Source organism: Sciurus vulgaris (assembly GCF_902686455.1).
Source record: "Sciurus vulgaris genome assembly, chromosome: 5".
Taxonomy (NCBI): domain Eukaryota; kingdom Metazoa; phylum Chordata; class Mammalia; order Rodentia; family Sciuridae; genus Sciurus; species Sciurus vulgaris.
The window spans coordinates 78,534,073-78,548,601 of NC_136465.1; the positions used below are offsets into that span (position 1 = coordinate 78,534,073).

Below are 14,529 nucleotides of genomic sequence, written 5' to 3' on the forward strand. Positions count from 1 at the left end.
ATAAAGTTGCCCAAACAGAGAAGATGGTAAGAAATCATGAACAGAATCTCCAAGAACTATGGGACATCATGAAAAGACCACATTTAAGAATTACTGGGATTGAGGAAGGCACAGAGATACAAACCAAAGGAATGAACAACCTATTCAATGAAATAATATCAGAAAATTTCCCAAACCTGAAGAATGAAAAGGAAAATCAAATACAAGAGGCTTATAGAATACCAAATGCACAAAATCACAACAGATCAACACCAAAGCACATTATGATGAAAATGCCTAACATATAAAATAAAGATAGGAATTTGAGGTCATTGTAGACACTGTGATTTATGCATGAATATAGTGATACACTGTTTAAGGGTTTTTAGCAAGCAAATTAAAAGAGGTAGTTTCCTATTTTAAAAGGTCACTCTGAATACTCTGTTCACATTAGACTGTGTGTCAGTGGGGATAGTTTAAATAGGTATGCCAGGAGTCTGCTGAGGAGGCTCTTAGGAATCATCCAGGCAAGAGATGATGGTGGCTTGATCAAGGTTGGCAGAGTTGGTGCTGAGAAAGTGTAGCCAGATTCTGGATATATTTTGAAAACATGTGAAAGAGAAGCAGGGATATTTCCAAAGTTTTGGGTCCAACAATTTTGAAGACTATTGTTGCCATTGACTCATAGGGAATATCATGAGTTTAGTTTCAGATATGTTTGATAAGTTTGTTAAATCTACAGGGACATCACATCAACATTGGATGTATGATTATGAAGCTCAGAAGAGAGGTCAAATCAAGTGTGTTGATATCATCAAGCAATAGTATGAGGTATGTGGTCATAGGAATATCTGAGGTCTGACCCTCTGGGCACCCAAATGTGTAAGGTATTGGGGTGATGGCAATAAATACAAAAGGTTTCTGAGAAAAGCAGTTAAGAAGATAGGAGGAAAACGATAAAAGCATAGCTTAAGATGATGAGATATCTCAAAAAATACTGTTATGAAAGATGAAATAATAAACTTAAAGTTGGTGACTTTGCCACTAAAATTTTTTGGCAGTTGAATTTTTTACTTGCTATCAGTTATATTCATGTACATTGGAAGGGAAATAAGATTATACAATATTTTTTCCATCTATTGTAATTTGAGATCCATGTTCTCCATTCTCATTGCTTAGTTTTACAAATGAAAAACCTATTCAATGAAATAATATCAGAAAATTTCCCAAACCTGAAGAATGAAAAGGAAAAATCACATACTAGAGGAGAATCATACAAGACTCAGAGAGAAAAGAATAACTCATGTTGAAAATGCCAATCACCTCTTTAAATACTGGAAGTGAGAATAGTAGTGAAGCCTCAAGCTCTTTGCACATTAATGAGTCACAGGAAACTGAAGATATTTTTTATTTCTAGTTACAATGTGTGTCATATAAGAAGCTTTCTGTGTTTAGTCACTTCCCAGAAGTTTTAGAAGATTCAGAAGAAAAAGAATCTAATTCTTATCTACACACCAATTTTAGTACCCTTTCTTCTTAATTATTCATTTATCAGCAATAATGAATTTGTTTTAGAAACAACTAAAACATGCATTACTTTTAGAAATAACTAATTATTACTTAATAGCTTATGTATATGTCACAAATTTTTTGTTCACTAAATGATCCCACACATACGCTTTGAAACTACACTAATAAATTTTTGCCTAAGGAATGACTTTTTCTGTAATAAATATATTCTTTGATATAGAGATTTTCAATGGACAACTACAGTTAATAGGAAACATGGGTGTCTCAAGCCAACATATTTTAATAATGCTACATATTTCCATGACATCTGAAAAGAGATTTACCTGCCTTACTAATTCAAACAATTGCTAAAATCAAAGTCTTAATTTTTCATTACTTAATGGCTATTAGTAAAAGTAATAACTTTTGCTCATATCAATTACCCATGCCTGATTTATAAAAAATATTGTCTCTTAAAACCAGCCTAAGCAAGGATAAAAGAAGTTTTCTATAAAGTCAAATAAATCCAAAAAATTAACTTATTTTTTTGAAATGTCAAGAATCAATAAATTAGAGAATAAACAAACTTGTTTTGATTTGGTGAAAGAGTTTACATTTATTTTTTTCTAATTATTCAATTAAATTTATTTGAATAGGTAAATAATACATTCACATTGTTTACAATGTTCACAGAAACAAAATTTTTAAATGTGAACAATTTTTTTCCCATTTCATACCTTGTTCTTTTATCATCCCTCCCAGAGGTTTTATATATATAAAGTTTTATATATATAAAACTTTTTTATATATATAAAACTTTATATATATAAAAGTATATATAAACTCTATATATACTTTTATATATACTTTATAAAAGTATATATAAACTCTATATATATATAAAACTCTCTATATATAAAAAGTTTTATATATATATAAAACTAGGTTCTTAGATATTATTTCAAAGACAATCTTGGAAACATGCATGCTACCGACAAAACCAAAAGTTACATGACTCAATATAATAGTCCTGCTTGCTTATTTTTTATTTGAAGGTATATCTTGTAGATAATTCCCTATTAGTACATAAGAATCCACTTTTTGTAAGCAATTGCAAATGTTACACTACTGGATATAACAAATTTAATTAACCGGTTCTATTTCAAGGAACATTTTCTGGTTTATTATGGAATTTTGCAATTATAACAAAACGCTGCCATGAATAGCACTTTATATAATAGCATGTGATGTAATAATATCTATCTGTGGCTCAGTGTTTAAATGCCCCTGGGTTCTACCCCCTGTACCAAAACAAAAAAATAAAAACAACCACAAAAAACATTCTTTAATATTCAAGAGTGACATTTTCCTGCATAGTTGATAGTTCAATAGTTCTTATTTTTATGTTCACTATTAGAAATTGTCTTTTATATTTTTGGGGGCCCCCTTTGTTTTTGGGGGCAGGAGGGGTTTTTATTTGTTTGTTTGTTTGTTTGATTTTGGTACCAGGGACTGAACCCAGGACAGATTAATAACTGAGTCACATCCCCAGTCTTTTTTATTTTTTATTTTGTGACAGGGTCTGGTTAAGTTTCTTAGGGCCTCACCAAGTTGCTAAGGCTGGCTTTAAACTTGCAATCCTCCTGCCTCAGCCTCCTGAGTCACTGAGATTATAGGTGTGTGCCACCATGCTCAACTTCCTTCTTTGTTTTTAAGTTTAGTTTCCATGAAAATTGTCTTGTAAGGACCACTGCATTGGTGGTGGAGCTATCTCTACCTACTAGTTCATGGTTATCACTTTAGGGTACTTAAGAACCTCCCTTGTTTGGAACCAATTCTGTACCTTAGTTTCTAGCTAGGAATTTTTGCTCTTACCACTGCTCTTAAGCCCTTATCAGAAATTGATGAACTAAAAGTTTCAGAGGTCTGAAGATTGGGTTCACACCAGAACAGAGGTGAGAAACATTCTTCTACACCCCACAATCCAGCTTGTGCAAAATCTGCCACAAACACAAAGGTAAGTTTGTCTGCTTGACACAAGGAAGAAGGGAAGGATAAACTCCCACCTAAGAACAGGACTGCAGCTATACCACAGCAGTGAGACACCACTGGGCCCTTCCCTAACCTACCAAGCACCCAGTGACAATGATTTGCATTCTACTATTGGGGTAAGAGCATGGGCATCTGTGGTGCCGGCATCCTTGGAGGGGGATGTGGTTGTTGGACCACAGACACCCACTCCTAGCGTCTCCTAGTGGGGATTTCAATTCTGTGGTATGCTGAAGGAGAACAAAAGCAACTTGGGTGTAACTGGAGAACTGTTTCTAAATATATTTAATGGTGATGAATTTAAATTCAAACTTAAATGCCATAAGTGCTCCTAAATCCATTTGCCATGTTGCACTTTATTAACACAGATGGGGCAAAATTCAAGCGTATATGCCAATTTAAAATTGGACCATCTATTTATATTTTGCAAATTATTCTCTTTCTAAGTCAGCCTAGTTAATCGCTTATTAGTCATTTCATTTATCTTTTTAAAACGTTGGAGTTTTTCTTTCTTTCTGTCTTTAAATCATGCTAGGTATTCTCAGAGCTTCCTAGATCTGTGGGCTGATAAAAGTATTTAATATCAAAAACAGTCATTATTACCTCAGATATTTTCTTTGGTGCCTTTCTCTTCTTTCAGGAGTCCCCATTATGCACATATCTTTTGTAATTATATCATAACTTTCAGATTTTGTTTCAACTTTTTCATTCTTTCTTTCTCTACATTCCCTTTTCAGAAGGTTTTGTTTACCCTTCTTCCCATTTGCATATTCTTTTCTCAGCCATTTTCAGTCTGTTATGGAAACTATTACAGGCATTCTTCTTTGTGGTACAGTATTTTTTATTTCCAGAATTTTTTTCTGACTCTTACACTTTACATCTCTTTTTTTACTTCATCCAATAATTCTTGTTTGTTTTTCTATTTATGTAGTATCGTAATTCCTAGTCTCATAATCCCAACATTTCTGATGTATCTGGATCTGATTTTGATGCTTACCTCGTTTCTTCAAGTTGTGTTATCTTTTGGTATGCTTATAATTTTTTTGTTGAAATTTGCAATTATCCCATATAATTTATCTTATAATGATGTGTCACCAGATGAAAGAACTGAGGTAAACAGCCCTTTAGTGTAAGGTTTTTTGCTTCTGAGCTTAGGAGTTAGAATCTGTTTTCTGTTTTCTAGAATTGTGTATATTGGGAGCTAGTTCCTCTGTTGTCCCTGTTTTCATCTTCACTGGTGTCTTTTGATTTACCTAGAGATTTTCAAAATATGGCCTGAATGTGCAAGGTTTCCTGTCATTTCGTAGGAGCCCTAGTAACATGTAGATAAGGTATGGGGAAAGGGGAAGCATTTCATAGTCCTGTGATTGCCTGTCAGTCCTTTAATTAGGTTTTACCTTCTCAAGTACTTCTCAGAGCTTTACCCACTTACCAGTCAGAAAGGAAGATTAGAGGGGGCTGGCACTGGGTATTTTTCTTCCTTCCTGAAAGACCAGAGCAGGCTGAACTTTGATTTTAATCCTTCCCCAGGTTGGTTTGGTGCTGTTAAAAATATACTGTTAGGTTTTGTAAAGTAGTTTCTGTCAATAGCAGGACTGTTACAAAGAGCAGAATTCTCTGAATGCTTCTCAAAATAGTGAGTTTTCCCTCCTGTGCCAAATGAACCACCAGGTTTTTTCTCCAAACGTCACTGTAAGAACAGGATCCTGGAGGTAAAATACATCAAAATGTGGACAGCCATTGAGAGTGGGTCCCCCTGAGTTTTCAGTCTTAGGCTTATCCACATTGAGTGTGTATCTTTATGTCAGTAACAGTTTGTCTTCCTACCCCAGGGACAAAATGCCATAAACCAGGTGGCTTCTCAACCACCCAAATGTCTTTCTTACGGTTGTGAATGCTGTAAGTCTGAGCCCAGACTGGTGCCAGTTTCTGGATGGCTTCTGATAGGGGCCTCCTTTGGGCTGCAGACAGCAGGCTTCTCCTTATATCCTGACATACCAGAAAAATGGCCAGAGAGTTCTCTGGGATCTTTCCCCTACAATGGGCATTAATTTAATTAATGAGGTTCTGCCCTCATGACCTAATTACCCCTTTATAATCACACTGGGGATTAGGATTTCAACCTGCGCATGTCAGCATAAACATTCAGTCCTACTACTTAGTGATATTCTTCTAGAATTCTGCTCCAGTAAGATGTGATTCTGTGTGTGCAAGTCTGTTTCTCTAACTGTGGTTAGCTCTGTGAGCTCAGATTTCTGGAGGAACTAAGGAAAGTTGTTGATTTACACTTTGTTTAGGTTTTCTTTCTCATCAGGATGGTAATGACAAATTCTAACTACCTTACATGTTGGACCAGAAATCAAAGACTTGGTAGATTTTTTAGAATTTGTTTCTACCTTTTAAAGTTCTAGTGCTTATCCATCTCCATTGTTTCTGATTTTTAAAAAAGTCAATTTCCTATCATTATTACACTGAATATGATTTTTCTATGGCAACATTCAATATATTTTCTTCATTTTTAATTTTAATTACTTTGATGCTGATGTCCCCAGTTGTGGTTTTCCTTTTTTTAAGTTCCTGAGGTTTGCCAAGCATATTTCTATGTCAATTATATTTTTTAAACTTCATTTAGAAAAATTTAGCCTCTATTTCTTTAAATACATAAAATACTTGAAATTTTCATTTCATTTATAAGTCTTTTAGCTCTAGGATTTTAGTTTTGCTTCTCTCATGGTTTTATTTTCTCCGGTATGATTTACCATTTGCTTTTAAAATTTTTAAAGTACTTATAGTACCTGCTCTCTAGCAATGGTAATAATGGCTTACCACTATGGCTAGTCTGAGTATCTTAACTTCTTTAACATTAAATTGAATTTGTAATCTCTTGTTTTTCCATTATACATTCCTTAATACTCTCAGTAGTACCTGACTGAATCTCTTGAACAACCTGAAAAGGTGTCCATCTCACGTCAAAACCAATAGCTGGGCATAGTGGGATGGTCCTATAGTCTTAGCTGCTAGGGATTATGTGACCAACATAATGAGACCCTGTCTCTTAAAATAAAAAAAAAATTAAAAAAAAAAACCTAAATGATACAAAAATTTTTCTTCTCAACATATCCCTTGGATTTTGTAAAGTTGTTTAGTACAAAATTGCTATTTGATGTTTAATTAGTTAATATGAACATGAATTTTGATAATTAACCCCAAGATGGTTAAATTTTCCTCAATTGCAGTATAATTTAAGAAGTCAAAAATTTAACCAAAATCTTCTGAGTCCTTAAAAATGGTCAGCCATAAATTATTTTAAAAGTTATAAAATCAATAAGTATCCAATATATTTTGTATATATTTTATTAGGATTTAATAATATCAAGTGTTAGTAAATGAGATGTCACTATGTATTAAACTCACAGATAAAAATGTTCCTACATGAACAGTTTTCAGAGTAAGTATACTTTCCACGGATATAAGCACAATTCTCGTTTTCCTTTCCCATCAGTGGAATTCTGTAGAATTAACAAGAACAACAACTTTTATAAACCAAGGTGTGGTGTGTACAAATACTAGCTTTATCTCAACAAAATCTTAGCAAAAACAATTACAAGCCTAAAGGAATTTTAAAAAGCAAATAAAACAACAAATAAACTGATATAAGAAAAAAACACCATGCTGATTAATATTCTTTACAAGTCTTACAAAAAAGTAAGCCTCATGGAAAATATTAAGCACTGTCTAATCCTATCCTGTTTGTGTAATTAGAATTATGAATCAAAAACAAACAAATAAAAGAACATGAAATAGGTTTATAGATTTCTAAACTTATCTAAAACTATGCACAAATTCTCTAAGTCTAGTAAATTAAAAATGTAAATGTTCTAAAATGTCAAGTGACTTAGAAAGGGCTAGGAAAATTTTCCCAATTATTTCCTATACATTGGTCCTCATAGTTCTTTCCTTTGGTTGTTTTTTTTTTTTGCTATTTCTGTGGTGTACACAGGTCATGCACACACATACACACTACTCTAAGAAAAGTCCAATTTATCCAAGCAATATACTTACAGACTTTTCTTCACTTCTGTATCATCTTCCCATAACCAGGACCCATCCGTTTCATTCATTTTGAGACCTAGCCATCCAACCATTCCAAATGTTGATAAGACATCCTATTGGAAAAATATTTCATAATCCAGAAACGTGCATATATTACCATCTGTTCCTTCCTGACTCAGTGATAAGTGGTAAAAGTTCTCCCAAAGGCTTGCATACAACCCGCATAGTATTAATAGGCCCCACCTCAAGATAGTACTTCTGTATTAGTTTGCTTTTCTTGCAGTATTACATATTCTAATGATAGTTTCTCTAATTTCTCCTTGAGAAAATAAACTCAAAATAAAGTATTGTGCATCCTTGAGAACACTGAATTTGCTAAATTGTAATGTTCCTCACTAAAGCTTCAAAACCAAAGATGGTCACAATGTGAAAGAAAAGTAGGATTGTCTGCCTTACCAGCTCTTCTTGGGTCTCTATCCTCAGAAGATGAGAATTCAGTTCCATACAGGCAGTGCGGCTTTCTGGCCAGGTTTTTGCTTCATTGAAAAAATGATAGTAACTATTTCCAAACCCAATCCAGTTGTGAAAACTAAGATCACAGGAACATTCTAAGAAATATAAGCATATTAATTGGGTAACAGAGTAGCAGTTGTTATCGTACAGCTATAAGATTCATGTGTTTGTGATACAGATGAATATTAGACTGTGCTGATGGTAGAACCCATGGCTCCACCATCTAGGCAAGTGCTCTACAGGGAGCGGCATCCCAGCTGTAAGCACTTGGGTACCATTTCTGAGCAATCTTTGCACAATCCATAGCTAACCATAAATAATAAATAAGACAATTTTGCATGTTTTGAAATTTTCCACATGACAATAGTATAAAATATAGCTTATAGGAAAATATTTCAAATCATAATCATATTTAACATGATTAAAATGAGGTACATGTTTAAATGCTAAACAATATACAATAAAAACACAAAAAACTACTGAATGATTTCAATTCTGTTGGAAATTATTAATAATCATTTTGGATATGCAAAATAAAATGCTATAAATTTTGAAACTGATGTTTCAGTTATTTATAAATTAATCCTTTTGCATAGCTTCTTCATTTTGTAATTTCTTATAACCATCAAATACAGTTTAAAGTTACTTTTGTCCTTTAGAAAATTGACTGCATTTCCTTCTGTCTTTGAGATGTTGGTTTGTATCTGTACGGGATCCCATGGAAACCACGCCGGACACGGGAAATCACATAAGGGAGTTTATTAAGCAAACAGAGTGTCTTCCTGCAGGGTAAGAGAGAAAATGAGAGGAAAAGAAAGGGAACGAGAAAGGGCGCGTGCAAGAAAGTGTGAAAGCCAGGAGGATAGAGAAAGTGAGTTGGAGAGAAAGACGAGGAAAGATGGCCGGGTAGGTACAGTAAAGCAATTGAATTGTGCTGGGCTAACAGGGGACCAATATCGGAGAAGGATACTTGCAAGCCAACTGATGAACCAATAGCTAGCTAGGATGTTCACAGATTGACAAGTGGTTGGGAGGCAGGGAAAATGGCTGCACCGGAAAGGTCAGGGGGAGCAGCTTTGTACATTACAGTATCCATCTCATCAAGTTTATTTCAATAGCAATGTATATTTAATGAGACAAATTATATTATCTTACATTTTGTTAATTTATTGAGATAATACCAACATCTTTTTCATTTTACATATATATATATATATATATATTTTTTTTTTTTTTTTTGCAGGTAATATTGTAGCAGGTAATTAACCCAGGATTGGATACAAAATAAACTAAGGACACTGTCTATAAAAATTAGTGCCTGGGAAAGGGAGAGAGTTCTCTTCTCCTTTCCCACCAAATGGTTTTCCGGGAACTTAATTAGTGCCATTCACTCCTTCCTTTTGGATTGTAAAGGATTTTCCCTAGGACCTAACTACTTTCCTTTGAAGTGCAATCACCCCTGTGAAGGCTCCAGGCCAGAGGCTAGAGATTTACCAAAGACCTTGTAAGAGAGCCGGTAGCCCTAATGCACTCTGTTTCTGAAACACGCTTTCTGCTTGAAAACTCTTACACAATCATATATTATTTTTTGAAACATTATGCACAACTATATATCATTTTAGACTAGAAAAGGTATGACACTAGATAGCCTATAAATGTTATGAGAAACTGGCAAGGGCTCCCCTTCGGTCCCACCTGTATAAAATGAAGTTTGATTCCTCCCACTCCTTGAGTGCCCTTGGCGGTTTCTTTCCTGATTCCCATAACAATATACGTGTCAGAGAAAGTAGACCAAGTAGATCAAGATTAATAAAGCTAATATAATAAGGCCACTATTAACTATCACATAATAAAAAACATTAATAATTGCCTGTGAACTTAGTATCTATCATATAATAATTTATATTTGTACTATTTTCTTTTATGATCATTTCACTCATATCTTTTGCCTCTATCTTCACCTGAGAAGTTATTCTTTTTCATATTTTCTTTCTCTATCCCTTGGATTACTTAAATGCCTAAGTTCCCCTTGCAGGCTTTCCCAAACTTTTTAGTATGCTGAATAAAAACACTTGCTAAGCTATTTGTTGTGACAGTTTGCTACTATTGTGAAATAATTGGCACCAGGACATGAAGCTTTATTACTGCAATTTTCATGTTCTGCCTTCACTCCCCTCCTTGACCTGGATGTGTATGTCCCAAACATATAGCTTACTCATTGTATTTCTTGCTTTAGCCTTAATTAATTAATTAATTTTTTTGTACCGGAAATTGAACACAGGGGCACTTAACCATTGAGCCACATCCTCAGTCCTTTTTAATATTTTCTTTAGAGACAGGACCTCACTAAGTTGCTCAGACTGACTTTGAACCTGTGATCCACTCAGCTCCCAAACTGCAAGGATTACAGGCATATGCCATCACACCCATGTAAGGAATCTGGCTTCCCCCACCACCTGTCAATCTGCGTTCCACCGCCTCTCACATTACAGGAATTTCCGGCTTACTTTGCTGTAATCTTCCTGCCTCCCATGTTAAGTCCTAATATGTCATTGGTCCATCAGTCAGTCTGTAAGAATTCTCCTCCACGATTGGTTCCTCTCAGCCCTTGAAATTCCTATGTCTGAGAGAAACCTTGCGCCATGTTTCCCTTTTTTCTTTCTTCCCCTTCCCCCGCTGCAGACGTGATCGTCTGCACAAAATAAAGGTTCCTTGTGTGAGACCTGTATCTGTGGAACGTTTCTGGGAGCTAGCGAGGAACCATAACTGTGCCTTTTACCGCCTAACAACCCAGCTTTACCCTCAATTTCTTAAAACACTGAGGCAAAGACTAAGTTCATGCTTGGTCTTTTTCTAAAAATAGAATATTTCCCTATTCAGCCTTTTCGTGTGTCTTTAATTCCATTTTTAATCCCACTGTTGATATTTGAAAGATCACTGGTTTTATTCCCTGATTATTACATTAGCTGTATGTATTAGCATCTAATTATTTTGCTTGTTATTTCAACTAAGAAACATTCATGACTTTTCACCCCATGCAATTTAGTGTTTAGCATCATTGGGATACTACTGAAGCCTAAGCAGGGGACAAAAGACAGTGTAAATTAAAAAATAATTGGGCGCAAAGGGGAGATGGGTCTGGCTCAAAAGGAAAGGAAATCAAATGCTGATATCTCCAAAGCTCTTCCCCACCCCCTCCACCTGTTTGCCCCCAGGGAATTGTTCCTCCCTACAGGAGTTGTTAATCAATGCCTCCTGGGCTGTTCCCTTCCTGCCCAGGATCACTCCACCTTTGGCCCACAGTTTGGTCAGGTAGACAAGACAAGGGAAGAAGGAGGGAATGAGAACAAAGGAAATCTAAAAAGTATTCGAAGGGGCAGGACACCCCCACTTCTTTGGATATCCAGCTCTGGGACCCCTTCTCTGCAGAGAAGTCTATTTCTGTTCTACTTTTGCTTTCTATGCTTGCCTTCGTGTTTCTCCAGAGACAGAATTGGGCCCTGATTGATTCTCATCATCTCGGATATACTACCAATCCAGAATCAGACAGGCAATGTGACTGTGACTTCTAAGAATGCCTAACTAAGAAATGACAGAGAGGTCTTTATTTTCAACTGGAATTTAATTCCACTTTTAATCCTGCTGAAAATGAATTAAAAATTAATATTATTAATATCTCCAAGTATTATATAATAATCTAATTTTCAACTCTCTTGCTCAAATTAAAGCCTCATTCTTTATCTTGCAGCCGTTGAACGTGGGTAGCACTATTATTAAGATTAAAAATACTTCCAAACAGTGATAGCTTTGATGTCAGAACACCTCTCCGATTTTAAGCTACAGCTATTTTGGACACTTGATGACTTTTCTTTTTTTAAATTAGAAATCTAGAGAGAAAGCCAAAAAGATATTTAATTTTTAAGAAATTTTGTCTATCTAGACCTTTGAAGCTAGGCAGAAGATAAAGGGAAGCTGGACTTTGTTGATATAGTTGATATATAAATACGGATGCCTGAGCTGGAGAACACCAGCCCGTGGGGAGAGATTGGAGCAGGAACTCTGGCTTCCAACCCTCAAGACAACCTCTGCTCTCCTACGCTCTCAGAGCTTGACTTATACTACTCTCAAGATTAGAAGTACAATGAGAGCAGTAACAGAATAAGAAACGAAGAGAAACAAAGGTGAGGAAGAGAAAGAGAAGATAATACAGAATGGCTGGAAAGAACATTAGCAGAGAGAAAAGCCAACAAAATGTTTAAATGAATTTCTATAAGAAAGAAAGTAACTAATAGGGTATTAATTCATGAGGGAAATAAAAAGAGATGAAACCATAAAGGGCCAGCTATTAAGAAACAAGATTACACCAGGTGTGGTGGGGCACACCTGTAATCCCAGTGGCTGAGACAGGAGGATCAGGAGTTCAAAGCCAGCCTCAGCAAAAGCAAGGTGCTAAGCAACTCAGTGAGACCCAGTCTCTAAATAAAATACAAAATGTGGCTCAGTGGTTAAGCACCCCTGGATTTAATCCCTGGTACCAAAAAAAAAAAAAACAAGATTACTCACTTTTCAGAAGTCTTAAGGAGATCAGACTGAAAGTAGTAAAATACTATAGAGGGTGAGCATCAGGCATGGGAGAGAACAAATTAGATTGAAAACATGTTAAGAAACCCTAGTTGCCATGTTCCCTATCCCAGGTTAACCTCCCATTCCCTTAACCTATAGTGCAAACAAAAAAATCGAAATTTAAGAAATCAAAATCACTGGTAGATGACTCAGGTGTGTGAGGGAAGCAGAGGGCAAGTGAGAAGGGCTGAGACCAATTACAGCAGGACTCAGTCTAGGTCCACTAGTGAGTGAAGCTACCTTCAAACCTTTTCTCTAAAACAGCACAGATTGAGGTAATAATTCTTAGAGGAAAAGTAAACTCACAATAGCCTCAACAAACAAACAAACACAACAACAACAACAAAAACCCTTGGAAATCAATCTAACAAAAGTTAGGTGAAAGACCTCTGGGAATCAATCTAACAAAAGAGGTGAAAGACCTCTATAATTAAAACTACAGAACACTAAAGAAAGAAATTAAAGAAAACCTTAGAAAATGGAAAGATCTCCCATATTCTTGGATAGGCAGAATTAATACTGTCAAAATGCCCATACTACCAAAAGTGCTATACAGATTCAATGCAATTCCAATTAAAATCCCACTGATGTACCTTACAGAAATAGAGCAAGCAATTATGAAATTCATCTGCAAGAATAAGAAACCCAGAATAGCTAAAGCAATCCTTAGCAGGAAGAGTGAAGCAGGGGGTATCACAATACCAGACCTCAAACTATACTACAGAGCAATAGTAACAAAAACAGCTTGGTATTGATACCAAAATAGGCAGGTAGACCAGTGGTACAGAAAACACAGAGACAAACCCACATAAATACAGTCACCTTATACTAGACAGAGGTGCCAAAAACATACAATGGAGAAAAGATAGTCTCTTCAACAAATGGTGCTGGGAATACTGGAAATCCATATGCAGTAAAATGAAATTAAACCCCTATCTCTCACCCTGTACAAAACTCAACTCAAAATAGATCAAGGACCTAGGAATTAGACAGAGACCCTGAATCAGAAGAGAAAGTAGGCCCAAATCTTCAACATATCAGCTTAGGACCAGACTTCCTGTACATGATTCCCAAAGAGCAAGAAATGAAAGCAAGAATCAATAAATGGGATGCATTCAAAATAAAAATCTTTTTCCCAGAAAACTCTTAGAACTCATAAGTGAATTCAGTAAAGTAGCAGGTTACAAGATCAATGCTCATAAATCTAATGCATTTCTATACGTAAGTGATGAATCTTCAGAAAGAGAAATTAGGAAATCTACCCCATTCACAATAGCATCAAAAAAAATAAAATACTTGGGAATCAATCTCACAAAAGAGGTGAAAGACCTCTACAATGAGAACTACAGAACACTAAAGAAAGAAATTAAAGAAAACCTTAGAAGATGGAAAAATCTCTCATGTTCATGGATAGGATGAATTAATATTGTCAAAATGTCCATACTACCAAAAGTGCTATATAGATTCAATGCAATTCCAATTAAAATCCCAATGACGTACCTTACAGAAATAGAGCAAGCAATCATGAAATTCATCTGGAAGAATAAGAAACCCAGAATAGCTAAAGCAATCCTCAGTAGAAAGAGTGAAGCAGGGGGTATCGCAATACCAGATCTTCAACTCTATTACAAAGCAATAGTAATAAAAACGGCATGGTATTGGTACCAAAATAGACAGGTAGATCAATGGTACAGAATAGAGGACACGGACAAAAACCCAAATAAATACAATTTTCTCATACTAGACAAAGGGGCCAAAAATATGCAATGGAGAAAAGATAGCCTCTTCAACAAATGGTGCTGG

General features: G+C 35.3%; 1 protein-coding gene across 2 annotated transcripts in view; it reads right to left on the minus strand.

The window, feature by feature from the left end:
• Positions 1 to 6,824: 6,824 nt before the first annotated feature.
• Positions 6,825 to 14,529, minus strand: part of LOC306662846 (killer cell lectin-like receptor subfamily I member 1) — a 76,311-nt gene continuing 68,606 nt past the window's right edge. For both annotated transcript variants that reach the window (XM_079143019.1, XM_079143020.1), the window contains exons 5-7: positions 8,047 to 8,198; positions 7,600 to 7,703; positions 6,825 to 7,046 (exon numbers count right to left, since the gene is read on the minus strand). In XM_079143019.1, coding sequence (XP_078999145.1) covers positions 6,935 to 7,046; positions 7,600 to 7,703; positions 8,047 to 8,198 — 368 coding nt within the window. In that variant the 3' untranslated portion in view covers positions 6,825 to 6,934. The remainder of the gene's footprint in view (positions 7,047 to 7,599; positions 7,704 to 8,046; positions 8,199 to 14,529) is intronic.